Source organism: Vespa mandarinia, chromosome 2, assembly GCF_050613455.1.
Source record: "Vespa mandarinia isolate Hongniang chromosome 2, ASM5061345v1, whole genome shotgun sequence".
NCBI classification, from domain to species: domain Eukaryota; kingdom Metazoa; phylum Arthropoda; class Insecta; order Hymenoptera; family Vespidae; genus Vespa; species Vespa mandarinia.
Window position 1 is genome coordinate 6455001 of NC_140811.1, and position 15000 is coordinate 6470000.

Sequence of the window (15000 nt, forward strand, 5' to 3'; positions counted from 1 at the left end):
TCTCTCTCTCTCTCTCTATATATATATATATATATATATATATATATATATATATATATATTCGCATGGTTGACCAAAATTTTCAAACACTTTTTCTATTGATACCAACCATGTTTACCTAATGTTATCAAATTTTGAAGAGCGATTGATTTATAGGACTGTACTGCGATAGTAAATTGTATCTAAACGGCCATTTCAAAGGTTCACGAACCATCACAAATTTCAAACGATCAATTTCCGATTGTATCACCCTATAAAGTGTGAATCGTATAATACGATCGATCGAGAAACTACTACCTGCAAATTTACCGCTTACTGTGTACTTTCGTATTTTCCTTTTTCCACGTAACTTATTAGAGAATTTATATATATATATATATATATATATATATATATATATACTTATTTATTTATAGGTTCTTAATTAATCCAATTATATCTTTATCGTTTAAAGATAATCTCGTTTTCTAACCCTCGTGTTACAATCAAAATATAATAGATTACGAAGCCTTATCACTTTTTCAGAGGTCATTGGTAAACTGTTTGTCTGTTTTTCCAAGACGAACGTGAAACTTTAAGACCGCTAGGTGTTTTAAAAAGAAGAATTAAAAGAAGAGAGAGCAAGAGAAAAAGAGAGAGCAAAAGAAAAAGAGAGAGAGAAAGAGAGAGAAAGAAAGAGAGAGAACAAAAGAAAGGCACACCTGGTATCTTAAAAAGGAGCAGGTCAATCATCAGCAAGAAAAGCGACACGCGGTACTGTCGTCCGTAAAAGTTTTACCTCTGTGGTAATCGGTTCACGCGGCTGCGCACGTTGACTAGAGTCTTCAAGGTTATCGTTCCACTAATACATAAGGTAAAGGGTAATCGAGAAAGGTGTGGAACGTTACTTACCGAATCAGACCGTACTATTTCCCTTCTTCTCTATGCTTTATTCCAAAAGCATCAGAAATGAAATTCTTTCTTCTCCTTGTTATCTATTGGAAACGTTCGAAATTCGATAATAATAATAAGAATAATAATAATAATAATAATAATAATAATAAAAAAGAAAAAAGATAAAAAATAAAACGACGACCTTGAGAGGAAGGTCACGCGTTGGAGAGAGTCAATACGAAGTTCATCTCGTGAAAAGAAGGAGGACGACACGGTGAAATAGAAAAGAAAGATGGCCGAAAAATTCATCCCAAAGAGAGAGGAAGGAAGTAAAAAAGAGAAGGAAAAAGAAGAAGATAGAAGATAGCAGATAATCGAAAAGGAAAAAAAAATCGGTAGAAGTGAGAAACGAGAGAGCGATGTCGTTAGGCACAGGACAAAGATTGCCGTCGGTCAGTCCTCGATGATTTCTGTACGGACTATGGGTGGTAGCAAGAGAAGAGAAGAAAAGAGAAGAGAAGAGAAGGGAAGAGGAGGAAGAGTAGTAGGATGATGAAGAGAGGTAGGGAGGAGTAGGAAAAAGATAGGAAGGGGTTGTAGTCTCGGTGGCGCGGAGTTGTGGCTGATCGATGCGACGGCAGTGCCGCCAGGTGGCGGAGATGTAGAGGCGGATGCAAAAGGGGTAACAGGGGGTTGGAAAAGGATGGCAGTGGCCCTGCACTCTCTCCTCCTCTTAACACTCCTCCTCAACTAGTTCTCCTAGTGTACCCCACCACTGGCAATAGCACCACCACCACCACCACCACCACCACCACCACCACCACCACCACCATCACCACCACCACCAACACCACATCGCCATCAGCATCAGCTCCGTTATACTACGTGTACGCACGTACTAACCGAACGGCGCACGTTGGAGCGAAGCGGCGCAGATTTCGAGAGGACGACGCGAGTCGACGACGTCGACGTCGACGGACGACTACGACGATTACGACGACGACGACGACGACGACAACGACGACGACGACGACGACGACGACGACGACGACGACGACGACGACGACGACGACGACGACGACGACGACGACGACGACGACGACGGCGAGAACGGACTTTCTCTCTTTTCTCTCCTCTCAGTTCTCGCCTGGATACCGTCCGGTTGAGAGGTAGGCCGGCCTCCGGAGTACAGAGACGCTCGTGCGCAACACGCAAACTCTCTTATACGGCATATACACCTTCACATACGCGCTCTCTCACTCACATTCACACTTAGACATATACATATACGTAAAAACACGAACACAGGATCGGCGAGCGTCGATCCTCCTTTTATTCGCGGCGATGGCCGAACTTTCGCGACAGTCACGCGTTATGTCCGATCGTGCGATCATTTTCCTCCTCGATAAGGTATCGTCGTGACGATTGCTCCTCTTATCGAGAGAGGAAAGACGACACTGTCCGGTGATTCCCTTTGACGAAGTGCCGGAGTAAAAGTGACCGTTCATTCTTCTCTTCTCTTCTCTTCTCTTCTCTATTTTTTTTAGAGTAATTTTTATTCCGCGTGTGTCTCTCTCTTTCTCTCTCTGTCTCTCTCTCTACCTCTATCTCTCTTTCTCTCTCTTCTCATCTCTTTCATTCTCCGATCGTCTTTCAGTCACGTGGATCTTACTCAGGAATCCTTAGTTTCGAGAAGTATCTCAAAACGATTCGATTACCTCGCAATTTTGTTTCTCTTTTTTTTTTTCTTTTTTTTTTTCATCATCATATAAAATCATCATTAAAGAAAAAGATCGTTTGATTCGATAAGTTCTTATGGTACTCGTTAATAGGGGTGATTAATCGAATCTCTTTGATGAGTTCGAAGTAAGTTCAGGCATTGGGGTGTTCTCGTCTTCTCCCTCGTTAACTTTCTCTCTGTCACCGTAATACGGATAGACCGGAGACATATCATATAATTTATCTTTCAAAAGGAATTTCGTTGAATAACGGGAAGATAAAGCAATGACATTCCAACGTGAACGTAGAATAGCATCTCCACCGTGCCTCGTGAAATAATAAGCCGCAGTAAATTAGCTCGAGCTTGGTGGTGACTTTACTTCGTGGAGCACGCAACTGCACTTAGTTCTTCCTTGGCTGTGCCAACTCTTTCTTTCTTTCCTCCCCCAACCACTCCTTTCTCTCTCTCTCTTTCTCTCTTTCTCTATCTATCTATCTATCTATCTATCTATCTTTGTCTATTTCTCTTTCTTGTTTTATCTATTTAGGTTATTCGCGCCAAGTTTACAATCAATCTAAGGAACGAAACGAGAAACGTATACTCTCAAAGTTATAAAAGATGTTCCATGTTCTCGGCTCAGAGATTTAATCCTTTCGCGAGAACGTCGGGCGGGCGGGCGGTCGGGAGAGGGAGGGAGGGAGGGAGGGGAGAGGGAGATGCACACGCGTTCACTTTAGACATTCGCCGTTTCTCTACATCGGGATTAGTGTACTTACCTACCGCCTCGTGGCTTATTCTCAAAAGTGTATAGTAGTGTCTTTGATCATCTAACCGAATATAAGTTAGCGTATATAATACACGATGTAGGATAAAGAATATTAACGTTTATACGAATAGATCGATGAATTTAAAAACAAATAAATGATATTCGTAAAAAAAAAAAAGAATAAAGAAAAAAGAAAAAAAAGTCAATTTGAAATAAAATCCTGGAAATGAATCAAATTTGTGAAAATTAAAAGCCGGTCGTTCTATTATGATCTTAAAAATTGGATTTCTTCTTATATGTACGAATAAATGCCATCAAGTTATCTCGACGGAGATAATTAGTTTCTGATTTTTTCTTTTTCTTTTTTTTTTTTTTTTTTTTCTTTTCCTTCTTTTTCTTTTCCTTCGACTCCTAAGGACCTAACAATTTTCTTATCCCTTCCGCTTCCGTAGGCGTCGTGTAATCGCCCGAGGGACTGTCCTCGGCCAATGTGCCAAAAATAGACATACTACGATTGGCATACAGGTGCTCCTAAAATCTCTATCTCTATCTCTATCTCTATCTCCCTCACGGTTCTTTAGTATCGAAATATAAAGTTTATTATTACATCGATAAACCGCAATTAAACATTTCTAATTACAGTATACGTTTAAATTGTATATATGAATCTTTTCTCGTAATATTTCCCTACCTTCCTCGTTTTTAAAATATAAATTTGAATTTCTATCTTAATCTTCTCTTTGAACAATGCGAAATAAGGATGGAATGTGGGAGAGAAAATGGTACACGTGGTACACGAGTACGAAAGTTTCTATTTTATCAAATAAAAAAATCTCAAAAGGAAAAAAAAGTCAAAGAAAAATTATCTCAAAGATTTTACTCGATATTCTTAAAGAACTAAGATTAAAAAAAGAAAGAAATGAAATAATGGATGTGGGATGGATATGGAAAACGCGTCGTGTAATGACGTGTACCTACGCGTTTGAAAAGTCGAATGCTCTTATAGGCATCAAATGTCGAGAAGACAGGGAGCTATTGTGAGGCATTTCTAAGCCTGACAGAAGCTCGATGATTCGTTTGTTACGTCTGGCTGGAAATTTCAAGCCTAAGCTGGAATCGAATATCTCGAGTAAAAGGAGCCTACCTACTCGGCTCGATGAGCTTATTCATACCGTAATCGAGATATGAACCAGCGACGCATCTGCTTACGCATCGTTCTACTCAGCATTACTTCTTCTTCTTATTTTTCTTCATTCTAGTCATATCTCATTCATTGGATTTTTATCTCATTATGGATCTTTATTTGTTCGTCTCTTTCCGTCCATCGTAAATATTATATGTCAGACATCATTTACGTATGTATGCGAAACTTCAGATATTATAAGTTATTGCTCGGTGTAGTACAATAACCTTTATTTCCTTTTCAAAAAAATTCTTTTTCTTTTCTTTCTTTCAATGCCATCGTACACGAAATTTATATTCCAATTTTATTTAAACTTTGATGTACCAGTTTTTCTTTTTTTTTTCTTCTTTTTTTCTTCTTTTTTATTTTTCTTTTATTTCAATTTCATCTACAAATAGCAAATTCTCTTTAGTTACAAAAAAAAAAAGAACATCTTGATTGATCATTACGCAATAATTAAAAAATTATATTGTTTAGTTTATTCCTCAACAGTTATAAAAAAAAAAAAAAAAAAAAAAAAAAAAGAGAGAGAAAAAGGAAGAAAAGAAAAAGAAAACAAGAAAGTATATTAAAATATTTAAGAATGATAAGATACGGGGATAGTAGTAGTAGTAATACTAGTAGTAATAGTAATAGTAGTAGTAGTAGTTCGGATCTTAAGCAATGTCGATTCGAGGTATGAAAAAAAGGAGGGAACCTAATCCATTAAACGGCGAAAGTATTTTAAAGTCGAGGGAAAAATACGTTCCTTCTTCGAAAGTTCAATTAGCCGCGCCCTTTCACAACGTGGTAACGTTGATTAATGGCGGCTAAGCGACATTTGGCCAGTTCAGGAATTACACCGGAAGCGGCCGTTAACGTCGCTCGACGAGTGACACGAATCTCCATCGCGTTTATCGTATTTGCGTTCTTCGCGTAAAGAGCCCGAACGTCGTTCGTACTTGGCCCAGACGAGAAGTGCACGCCAAAGTGCCTGTCACTCGAGACAACGCGATCCCTCGTTTCGAACGAAATGGATAGTTTAAGTGAGTGAGTTAGAGAAAGACAGAAGGAGAAAGAAAATGAGATAGAGATAGGGAGATAGGGTTAGGGAGAGCCCTTCTCACGATTTATCCTCGTTAATACGGATGGCTCGTTCATTTGGAAGCCCTGTCTCGCAACGTAATACAGTCTTTTCTCTCTCTCTCTCTCTCTCTCTCCTTTATTTCCTTCTCTCTTTTTCTCTCTTTATATCTGTTTCTTTATCTCTCTTTTTCTTTCTTTTTCATTCTCCCTCTGCCTTTCTCTCTCTTTCTCTCTCTATTTCTTTATTTCTCTCTCTCTCTCTCTATTTCTATGTATATATATACATATTTGTTTCTTTATTTTGTCTTAGTCTCTTTCTCTGTCCCTGACTCTGTCTCTATCTCTATCTCTATCTCTGTCCTTTACTCGAAGGGTAGCCTTCTAGCTAATGAAACGGTTCGGATGATGCTTCAATTATAACGTCGTGACACGCGTGCAATTGCATTTCTCCGGCTAGTTCTCTACCCTTTTGGTGCTAACTCCTGCTCCATACATAATTAAATCCCTACGACCTTAATTCGTATTCGCTCTCGTCGCACGTCCATTCTCTCTCTCTCTCTCTCTCTCTCTCTCTCTCTCTCTCTCTTTCTTTCTCTCTCTCTCTCTCTCGATCTTCATCCTCTTTTCTACAGTGTGTCTTACTCGAGAATTTCTTCCCTTAAGTTCTCTGTCTACATACACGTACAAGATCTCTGTTATCTGTAAAATGATCGAAGAACTTTAAGGGACACGTTCGCTAAAGAAAGGAAAAAGAAAAAAAAGAAAAACAAAAAACGAGAAAAAATTATTCTCCTACATTTAGCAAAGATAATGGTTATGGATAGCTAGAAAAACGTACGTTGAATATGTGCATAGTTTGATGCGCGCCTTTGTGATTTTAATAAAAGAGAAGGAAAAAAAAAGAAAAAAACAAAAAAAAAAGAAACAATAGAGGAAGGAGAAGATACGTATTTTTCTCTGATTGTCGCTTCGGTGCATCATTTTTGATCGATTGTTGACACCGTGAATGCGGTGAATCGTGCACCTTGATAACGGAATAACATGGTCGCTTATCCGTAACTGCTGGCGGTTTACAATGTCGCGATCCTCGTCGATTTCCTCTTCCGTACGGTTTCAAGCGGTTGGAACCTCGCCAAACATTTTTATTATGGCCTCGCTAACTAACATCGATTTGTATCGGTGACTCGCATGTTCTGATCTTCTTTTCTTTCTTTCTCATCGTAAACATTCATCCAAATACGTTTAATGTTTTTCAACGTTTTATATCAAAACGAACACGTCCTTCATCGATTCTCATAGCTCTCTCTCCCTCTCTCTCTCCCTCTCTTTCTCCCTCTCTCTCTCTCTCTCTCTCTCTCTCTCCCTCCCTCTCTCTCTCTCTCTCGCTCTCTCTCTCGCTCTCTCTCTCTCTTTCTTGATAATTAATTTAACGAGTGTTAACTAATTCGAACGATTGACTCGATCTTAGTCAATTGAATTAGTTAAACGTTCTTTATTCTAATAAGTCCGACAATAATATATATATATATATATAACTGTTAACAAAACTATATCTTTAACAATCTTACATTTTATTTGTTTGCTCGAAAGACGATCCGTTGCTTGAGAAACGTGTACACATTGTACAGGGGTTCATCGTCTGAAAGGGGTTAAGACATATTATCGAGGGTATTTCGATAAGGGGTGATCGTGAGGAGAGGAAAAGAGAAGATGTCGTTGTGAAAGTCGTAGAAGAACAGCGGACGGTGTCGGGGCGGCCTCAGTGCTTTTTTCCGGGTGCGAGAAGATAAGTTTTTTCTTCTTTTTTTTTTCTTTTTTCTTTTTTTTTTCTTTTTCTTTTTACGAACGAGAGAAAAGTCGGTGCGAGAGAGGAGGCGTTGAAAAGAGGTAAGTGGTCCGCGAGGGCCACGGCCATGGGGGAGGCGGCAGCATGTTTTCCGAGCTGTGCAGGGAGACTCTGCGGAAAGCCGCCGTGTGCTACAGTTCTGGTCGTGCGGGAAGTCCCTCACCATCGCCACCAACGTCTCCGCCAGCATCACCCGCCAAGGAGGCAAAGACTCCTGCCAACACTGATCTGGGAAATGTCCGTGGTACCGGATGCGAATGCAGAGAGTCCTCTGCTACCGGAAGGCGGCATACTACACAGCCGGTCGAACTCCGTGACTTTAGGGAGTACGTTTATGCGCTCTCCCTTCGTCGCACCTCTCAACCTCTAAATCCGATTGTCGATCCGATAATAACCGATAGCTATCGATTTCGATGTTACCGACCCGATAGTATACCCAATAGTTTAACACACTTATATATTATACATATATATGATCGTAGATCCGATTATATCTGTAGTTATGTTCGCCTAATTAACAGTCGAACCTTTACGTTTTCATTCTACAATTAGATTATGTTTCCATCCTCTTCTTTCTCCATTTCTTTTTCTCTCTCTCTCTCTCTCTCTCTCTCTCTTTTTTTTCTCTTTCTCTGTCTCTTTCTCTCTTTCCATTTCCTTTTTCTGCATCCAAGAAAGCGCATAACGTGCTCCCGTAAAAAACGACCTTCTCAGAAAGCGGCCAGCGATGCCGACGGACTTCAACAAACGGCTGCCTGGACTCGAGGCGAGGGACGCCGGTAGACGACAGCTCGAGGAGTGCAGATTCACCGGAGGAGGTGGAAGTGGGGGAGGAGGAGGAGGAGGAGGAGGAAGTGGAGGAAGTGGAGGATGGGATGGCGGTGGGGTCGGAGGAGGAGGAGAAATCGGCGAATATGGAAGACCCGGGTCGAGACTCGGCAGACAATCGGGACTCTCGTCGCCAGAGCCGGAGTCCGAATTCGACACCTCGGAGGACAACTCCTCGACATCTGGCGACGAAGGTACAACATGCAAAAGGAACAAACTTCACCCCCTGCGATTTATAACCTCGTTTTTTCTTTTCTTTTTTTTTCTTTTCTCTTTTTACCTTTTCTTTTTCTTTTTTCTTTTTTCCTTTCAACTAGATTACGAACTTTTCTCACATATACTCGTGTCATATATATATATATATATATATATATATATATATATATATATATATTTAATTCTTTTATTTCTCTCTCTCTCTCTCTCTCTCTCTCTCTCTCTCTCTCCCTCCCTCATCTCAAGCGTTTCTTTCGAAAAAATCGAGATATCTCGCCTCGAGTACGTTTACCCTTCTGTAGCCAGCATTCTGTAGCTACGTGGCACACGTAAAACTCAAGTGCTTTTGCGATGTACTCCGAGAACCGTTTCTGAAGCTTTCAAAGTGCTTTTCTTCCTCGTAAAATAGCCGAAAAAAAAGAGAGAGAGAAAGAGAAAGAAAAAGAAAAAGAGAAAGAGAGAACTATGGCAAACCCTCTATCAAGATCTCGACGCGGTGAAAGCACTCAAAATCTTTGCTACCGCGATCCTTTTAATTGTTCGTGGATTTTCGTTCGATTTAAAGTTTAACAACTGCCGTTGGTATATGCTTTTTTTTCGTATGCATTGTACGATACCATTGCAATTAAGATGCGATAGAAAGAAATAGGAAAGAGAGTTGTACGTGGAAATGTATTTAGAGAGAAATTTTTTTTTCTTTTCTTTCTTTTCTTTTTCTTTTTTTTTTTCTATCTTTTTTTATTTTCTCTTTCAAAACTGTATGCGACTCGTATTTAAAACTGAAGAATTTAATATGCCATTCGGATTGTAGATATGTGTATACATTATTATTATTATTCTAGTTTATTCGTTGGATATCATTTGAAAATAGAACCAGGTGTTTCCGCGTGACGTTTCTACGATCGATAATCGTTCTCTCGTAAAATGATTGAACTTTCCCCGACGTTGATATCGGAATCGTGAGAAACAAAGGACGTATATACCGAATTGAAATTGTTCGCGAAATCGTCGTTGGATCAAGAGCCAATGTTATCGATACATCTTGCGTTCCGTAGTAATAGGACAAAGCGGTTTTCACGGGCAACGCCTGTCGTTGATCAACGTAATTGTTTTGTCGAAGAGACGTGTCGGCAGGCGTGAACACTATGTTGTGTAGTCTCTCTGTAGGTCCTACGCCAGTATGAGAAACTGTGTGTTCATATGTATTAGTGTGTATAAGGTGCTGAGAGAGAAAAGCCATTGTGTACGCATCGCGTGCAGTTTGCTTTCTCTTTCTCCCTCTCCTAACTTCTCTCTCTCTCTCTCTCTCTCTCTCTCTCTCTCTCTCTCTCTCTCTCTCTCTCTCTGTATCTTTCTCTCTCATTTTCTGCAATATCGTTGCAGTTTGCACAGCTGAGAAGAGATTTCGCTCATGCGGAACACTCACAAACTTACGTCGAATTGTCGATTATGACCACTACTATGCAACACGATCCTAATGCGGTTTGGTTAGTGGTAAACATCTTCCTTTTGGGGTCACATTTATCGACGATTGTACGGCAGTATATAGTATACTACTATCTCGTAAACTGTTCATCATTCGATTATATATTTTTTTCTATGATTTTTCTATGAGAATAAATCATAAGGGTTATCGATTTACGATAGAACTCTTGAAAAATGTCAAAATCTGAATTTGTTTTCTTTTTTTTTTTTTTTTTTTTTTCTTTTCTTTCTTTTTCTTTCTCCTTTATTTCTCTATTGGACTTTTAAACGTAGGAGAGGGGGAATAAAATAAAATGTGTACCATCACAAAACTCGTATCTTGCTTCTTCGTAGGTAATAAAAAGAATCAAATCGAATCTTCAACGAATGGATTTTTCCAGGCTTATATGTACTATTCGTACGGAAGAATGTAAATATTTCATTGATTCGAATGCAATTTTTATTTATTCATTTTTTTTCTTTTTTTTTTAAATATTCTATTCTCTCTCTCCCTCTCTTTTATTTTATCTTTTCCCTTTTTTTTTTTCTTTTATTATTTATAAATCAATTTACGTGTCTAACAAACTTTCTGTTTGTCGTGCTTACCTTATTTTTATTTTTTCAGGTCGATAATCGAATATAAACAATTTTTCGTGCTTTTCGTTACTCCTCTTCTCACTCTTTCCCTCTGTTCCTCTCCCTCTCTCTCTCTCTCTCTCTCTCTCTCTCTCTCTCTCTCTCTCTCTCTCTCTCACATACACACACACATACACACTCCTTCTCTCTGTTTCTCTCTGTTGTTAGGAATAATGGATATTTAAATTACTCACGAATGAAAATTTGCTAGACAGCAAACAATTAAGTACACCCTTTTGTTATCACATATATATGTGATATATATCATATATATATATATATATATATATATATATATATATATATATAATGTAATAATTCATGCATACTATAGACGTGTGCAATAAAAAATGCTTGTTATCGATAAACGACAAGTAAGAACGAAAGTATAAGAATAAAGTGAGTATAAACGTGAAGAGGATTCGAGGACAGAAAAATGAGAGAGAATCCAAGAGATATTAAAAAATGAAGGAGCTGTCATCGCAGTTGTAGATAGCAAGATGATAAGGAAGAGAACAACGAAAAGATAGTCTCTCACTCTCTATCTCTCTCTGTCTCTCTCTGTCTCTCTCTCTCTCTCTTTCTCGTTTTTTCTCTTTTTGTATCTTTTTTTGTCTCTCGACAGAAAGTTCTCAATACAGGCATGATATTCCAATAAAAAAGGTAGTCCTTCGAATATTTCTACGAGGATAGGACGTAGACATAATGTCACTCGAATCTCAAGGAGGGTCTCGACCCATCTTTCCTCGAGTCGATACATCGTTGCGGTGTGTGTATCGATAGAGAAAGCAATGGCTTCGTAAAAGCTGTCCGTGGCTGTTACAATGGCTCCTACGTTTCGAGAGAGATCCCTCTCTCTTTCTCTCTCTCTCTTTTTCTCTTTCTCTCCCCCTCTCTCCCTCTCTCTCAACTTTTTTGCTCCTCTAAAAAAAAAAAAAAAAAAAGAAGCTGTCCAACCACGCAAATCGCTGACTTCGGTCTCCGATTCCTGCCAAGCCGTCCGGTTTTCTTCTGCTGGTCCTAACGTTTCAGTAAAAAGCGATAGAGGTAGAGAGATAGAGAGATAAAGAGAAAATAATAAAGGAAAAAAGAAATAGGATCTCGAACTCGAAAGTGCAAAGCTCGTTGCCAAGAGCCAATCTCGAATTTCGTTGTTCTCACGTTTCCTAGTACTATCTCGACCTAAAATGCGTATATGTCGTATGCACGACTCGCGAGAATAATAATTGATCGATAGGCTTTAGATTTAAAATGGGAGCGTAGATATGTTTGTTGTTTTATGGCTTTATTGTGAGCTCGAGTTGCTTTATTTATTTTTTTTTTTTTTTTTATTACTGTCAGACACAATCATCTCTCTTCGAAGGGAAATGTAACTTTGTAAATTTTTCATATTATTCAAATGTTTTTTAAATAATGAATCAATTCAAAATTAATGAATACTTATCTCTCTTTTTTTTTCTTTACTTTATTTTTTATTTTTTTATTATATACATATATATATATATATATATATATATATATATATATATATATACAAATAATTTGAAAAGAGCGAAAGATCATGAGGTCGATTACGTTCTCTTATTCTCTTTTTTCGGTTTTTTCTTTTTCTTTTCTTTTTTTTTTTTTTTTTTTTTTATTTGAGCCTTGCATTGTTCTAAATCAACGAATTGCTATTATATGAATGCACGGATATTCTTGAAACTCCATTCGAAGATATCAAACTTGGATCGTCTCCTCGTTTTCCACTTTTAGCTAAAGGATCTTCATTGTCGCATTCCGACCGTATTGTCTACATTCTCTCGAGAAAACTAGGATCGTTTTAGTAATTGAAACAAGCACGGCGAGTGCCAATTATACCGTCATAGCTTAATGTCCTTATTGTCGCTCATGAATCTGTAACCATCCAAGCAAATGATAATCTTCTCTCTCTCTCTCACTCTCTTTATCTCTCTTTATCTCTCTTTATCTCTCTTTCTCTCTCTCTCTCTCTCTCTTTCTCATTGTTTTCGAGTTCAAGCTCAACGTCAAAAAGTTGAGTCTCTTTTAGGCAGTTAGTCTGATATTTTCTACGAGCAAGAGAATCGAGCTTTTCGTTGTTCGATAAACTCACGAAAAGTTTCGTCGTATCGTATTATAATCCCGAATCCCGTAATTTAGTGTCTTTTCCTTTCCACCCCTTTCTCTTCCTCCTTATTTTTGTCTCTCTCTCTCTCTCTCCCTCCCTCTTTCTTTCTCTCTCTCTCTCTCTCTCTCTCTCTCTCTCTCTCTCTCTCTCATCTCGATTCTTTTTATTTCACGGAACAGTTTGAAAAGTTGTTTCCTTTTTCAAGCCCACGGTTTGAAGTTAGCACGACATCTAGTCCCTACTTTCTTTTATTTTATTATAACGAAGTAGTACCGTTCGTTTTCATAGTAATAATCGTTCGTAACTAACGTTCGTTGACTTACAAGAGGATCACGAAACGGCGGAAACATTTCAAAACGAATAGAATGTTGCTGTCTGACCGTGCACGATAGAGGAGTCTCATCATCATCATCATCATCATCATCATCATCATCATCATCATCATCATCATCATCATAATTATCATCAAATGTCTTAAATTAGAAAGTTGCTTGTAAAGTTTAGTCTCGCGTCATGAACAGACGATATCGTGCGAGCTCTATGGATGATGATAATGGTGATGATAATGATTAGGAAGAGGAGAATGAGAAGGAGGACGAGGAAGAGGAAGAGAACAGAGAGACGTGCACGTGTCTCGTTGGCCATTGGAACGATCGATTACGCTTCAGTCACGTGTACGCAAGTCAAATTTAATAGCTGCGTATCTGTGTCGAACGTGATAGGCTCGGTGGTATTCGTTTACTAGGATTCGATTAAAAAAAAAAAGGAAGAAAGAATCAAAAAGGAAAAAAAAAAATTGGAGAGCATCGATCAACACTTTTTACTCGTGTTTTGATTTTTGTTTTGTTTTGTTTGTTTTTTTACTTTTTTTTTTTTTTTTTTATTTTTCTTCTATACTCTTTTCTTGTAAAGTCAAAAAAAAGAGAGAGAGGGAGAGAGAGAGAGAGAGAGAGAGATTTTCACGCAATGCAAGAAACAAACAATCGATGGCAATTTAAATGAAAAATTCTAGTCAAATTTAACCAGATTCAAGTAATTTTTCTGTTTTCTTTTTTTTTCTTTATTGTGTTTTGATGAATATACAATAAGTATATTGTCGGTTGGATGTTGAATGCTTTACAAGATCTAAGATCGATCAGATTCTTTATTCGTAGGAAGAGAATAATGCGAACTGATTTGAATCGGTTGTTTTGACGTCGATCAAAAACAAGATGAAATATTCTCTCTGGAGTATGTAGTCAATGCATTTCTAAATAATTTCACCATTCGCATCTTGGCACGCTAGTAGGTCCTTCTCGCTTAATACAGACGTAGTATCATTCCAGCTGGGACACGCCCAACTTTCGAGAGATCGAGCAACCAAGTAGTAGTTCTTCTTTCATGGAAAGAATACGCTTCGTACGACCTCATTCTGTTTTCGTAATTACGTCGCTTTATTAAAATATTGAAATTGACTCAACATCATGATGGGAGGGGGATGGGGTGGGACTAGAGAGGGAAGGAGGGGGGGGGGAAACGACATTTGCATAATTATTATCGGCGAAGGAAACTTTTCTTTCGTCTTATTTTCTTTTTTTTTTTTTTTTTTTTTCTCCCGTTTTACAAGCAAGTGTCCGGAACAAATTGTTGTTCCACGTTTTATATCATCGATTTGTTAAAAAAAAAAAAAAAAAAAAAAAAAAAAGAAAGAAAAAAAAACTTCTATTATCTTGACACATCCTGATTAATCGTGAAAGAGCAACGAAGAGACGTTGCATGCTCGTCGTACGTTTAGCTGCTCTCTGTCAGCCCCAACTTTGCATCGCTGATATTACTTCCGAAGGCAGTTGTAATTCGGGATGAACTTGTAATGAAATTCTATTACAGTTAAAACTCTGCTATCAGTCTCTCTCTCTCTTCCTCTCTCTCTCTCTCTTCCTTTATTTTAGTCTCTCGAGTCATATTTGAACCTGTGTATCTGTCCAACTAGACTTGTATACAAAGTTAAGGAAGTAATGTGATGGATCTTTAATTTACTTTAATTTAATTTTTTTATTTATTTAACTCTTAAAAAAATACAATTGCATTGTTTCATTTAATTAAAAACGAAAACTTGGGTGAAGAAACTTTTCAAGCTTTTCAAGCATAAAAGGAAACATCTCTAACGCATTGCAAATTTTGGGAAAAAAAAGAAAAAAAAATAGTTTTAATCGAAATTCAAGAGTGAACGGCAAAGAAATAAAGGGAATCATGTTACAAGCATCTTTTAAAAGAAAAATTATCCGTCTTATCTTGA

The 15000-nt window shown here is 38.0% G+C and overlaps 1 protein-coding gene across 23 annotated transcripts in view; it reads left to right on the forward strand.

Annotated features, from left to right (window-relative positions):
- The window catches only part of LOC118439652 (uncharacterized), a 112971-nt gene that overhangs the window by 55088 nt on the left and 42883 nt on the right, over positions 1–15000 (forward strand). Inside the window, exons 1-2 of one of the 23 annotated variants that reach the window (XM_035861488.2) lie at positions 7523–7779; positions 8168–8475. The exons of the other annotated variants lie outside the window; for them this stretch is intronic. Coding sequence (XP_035717381.2) covers positions 7538–7779; positions 8168–8475 — 550 coding nt within the window. The 5' untranslated portion in view covers positions 7523–7537. Of the gene's footprint in view, positions 1–7522; positions 7780–8167; positions 8476–15000 lie in introns of those variants that run through there. 23 annotated transcript variants of the gene reach the window in all.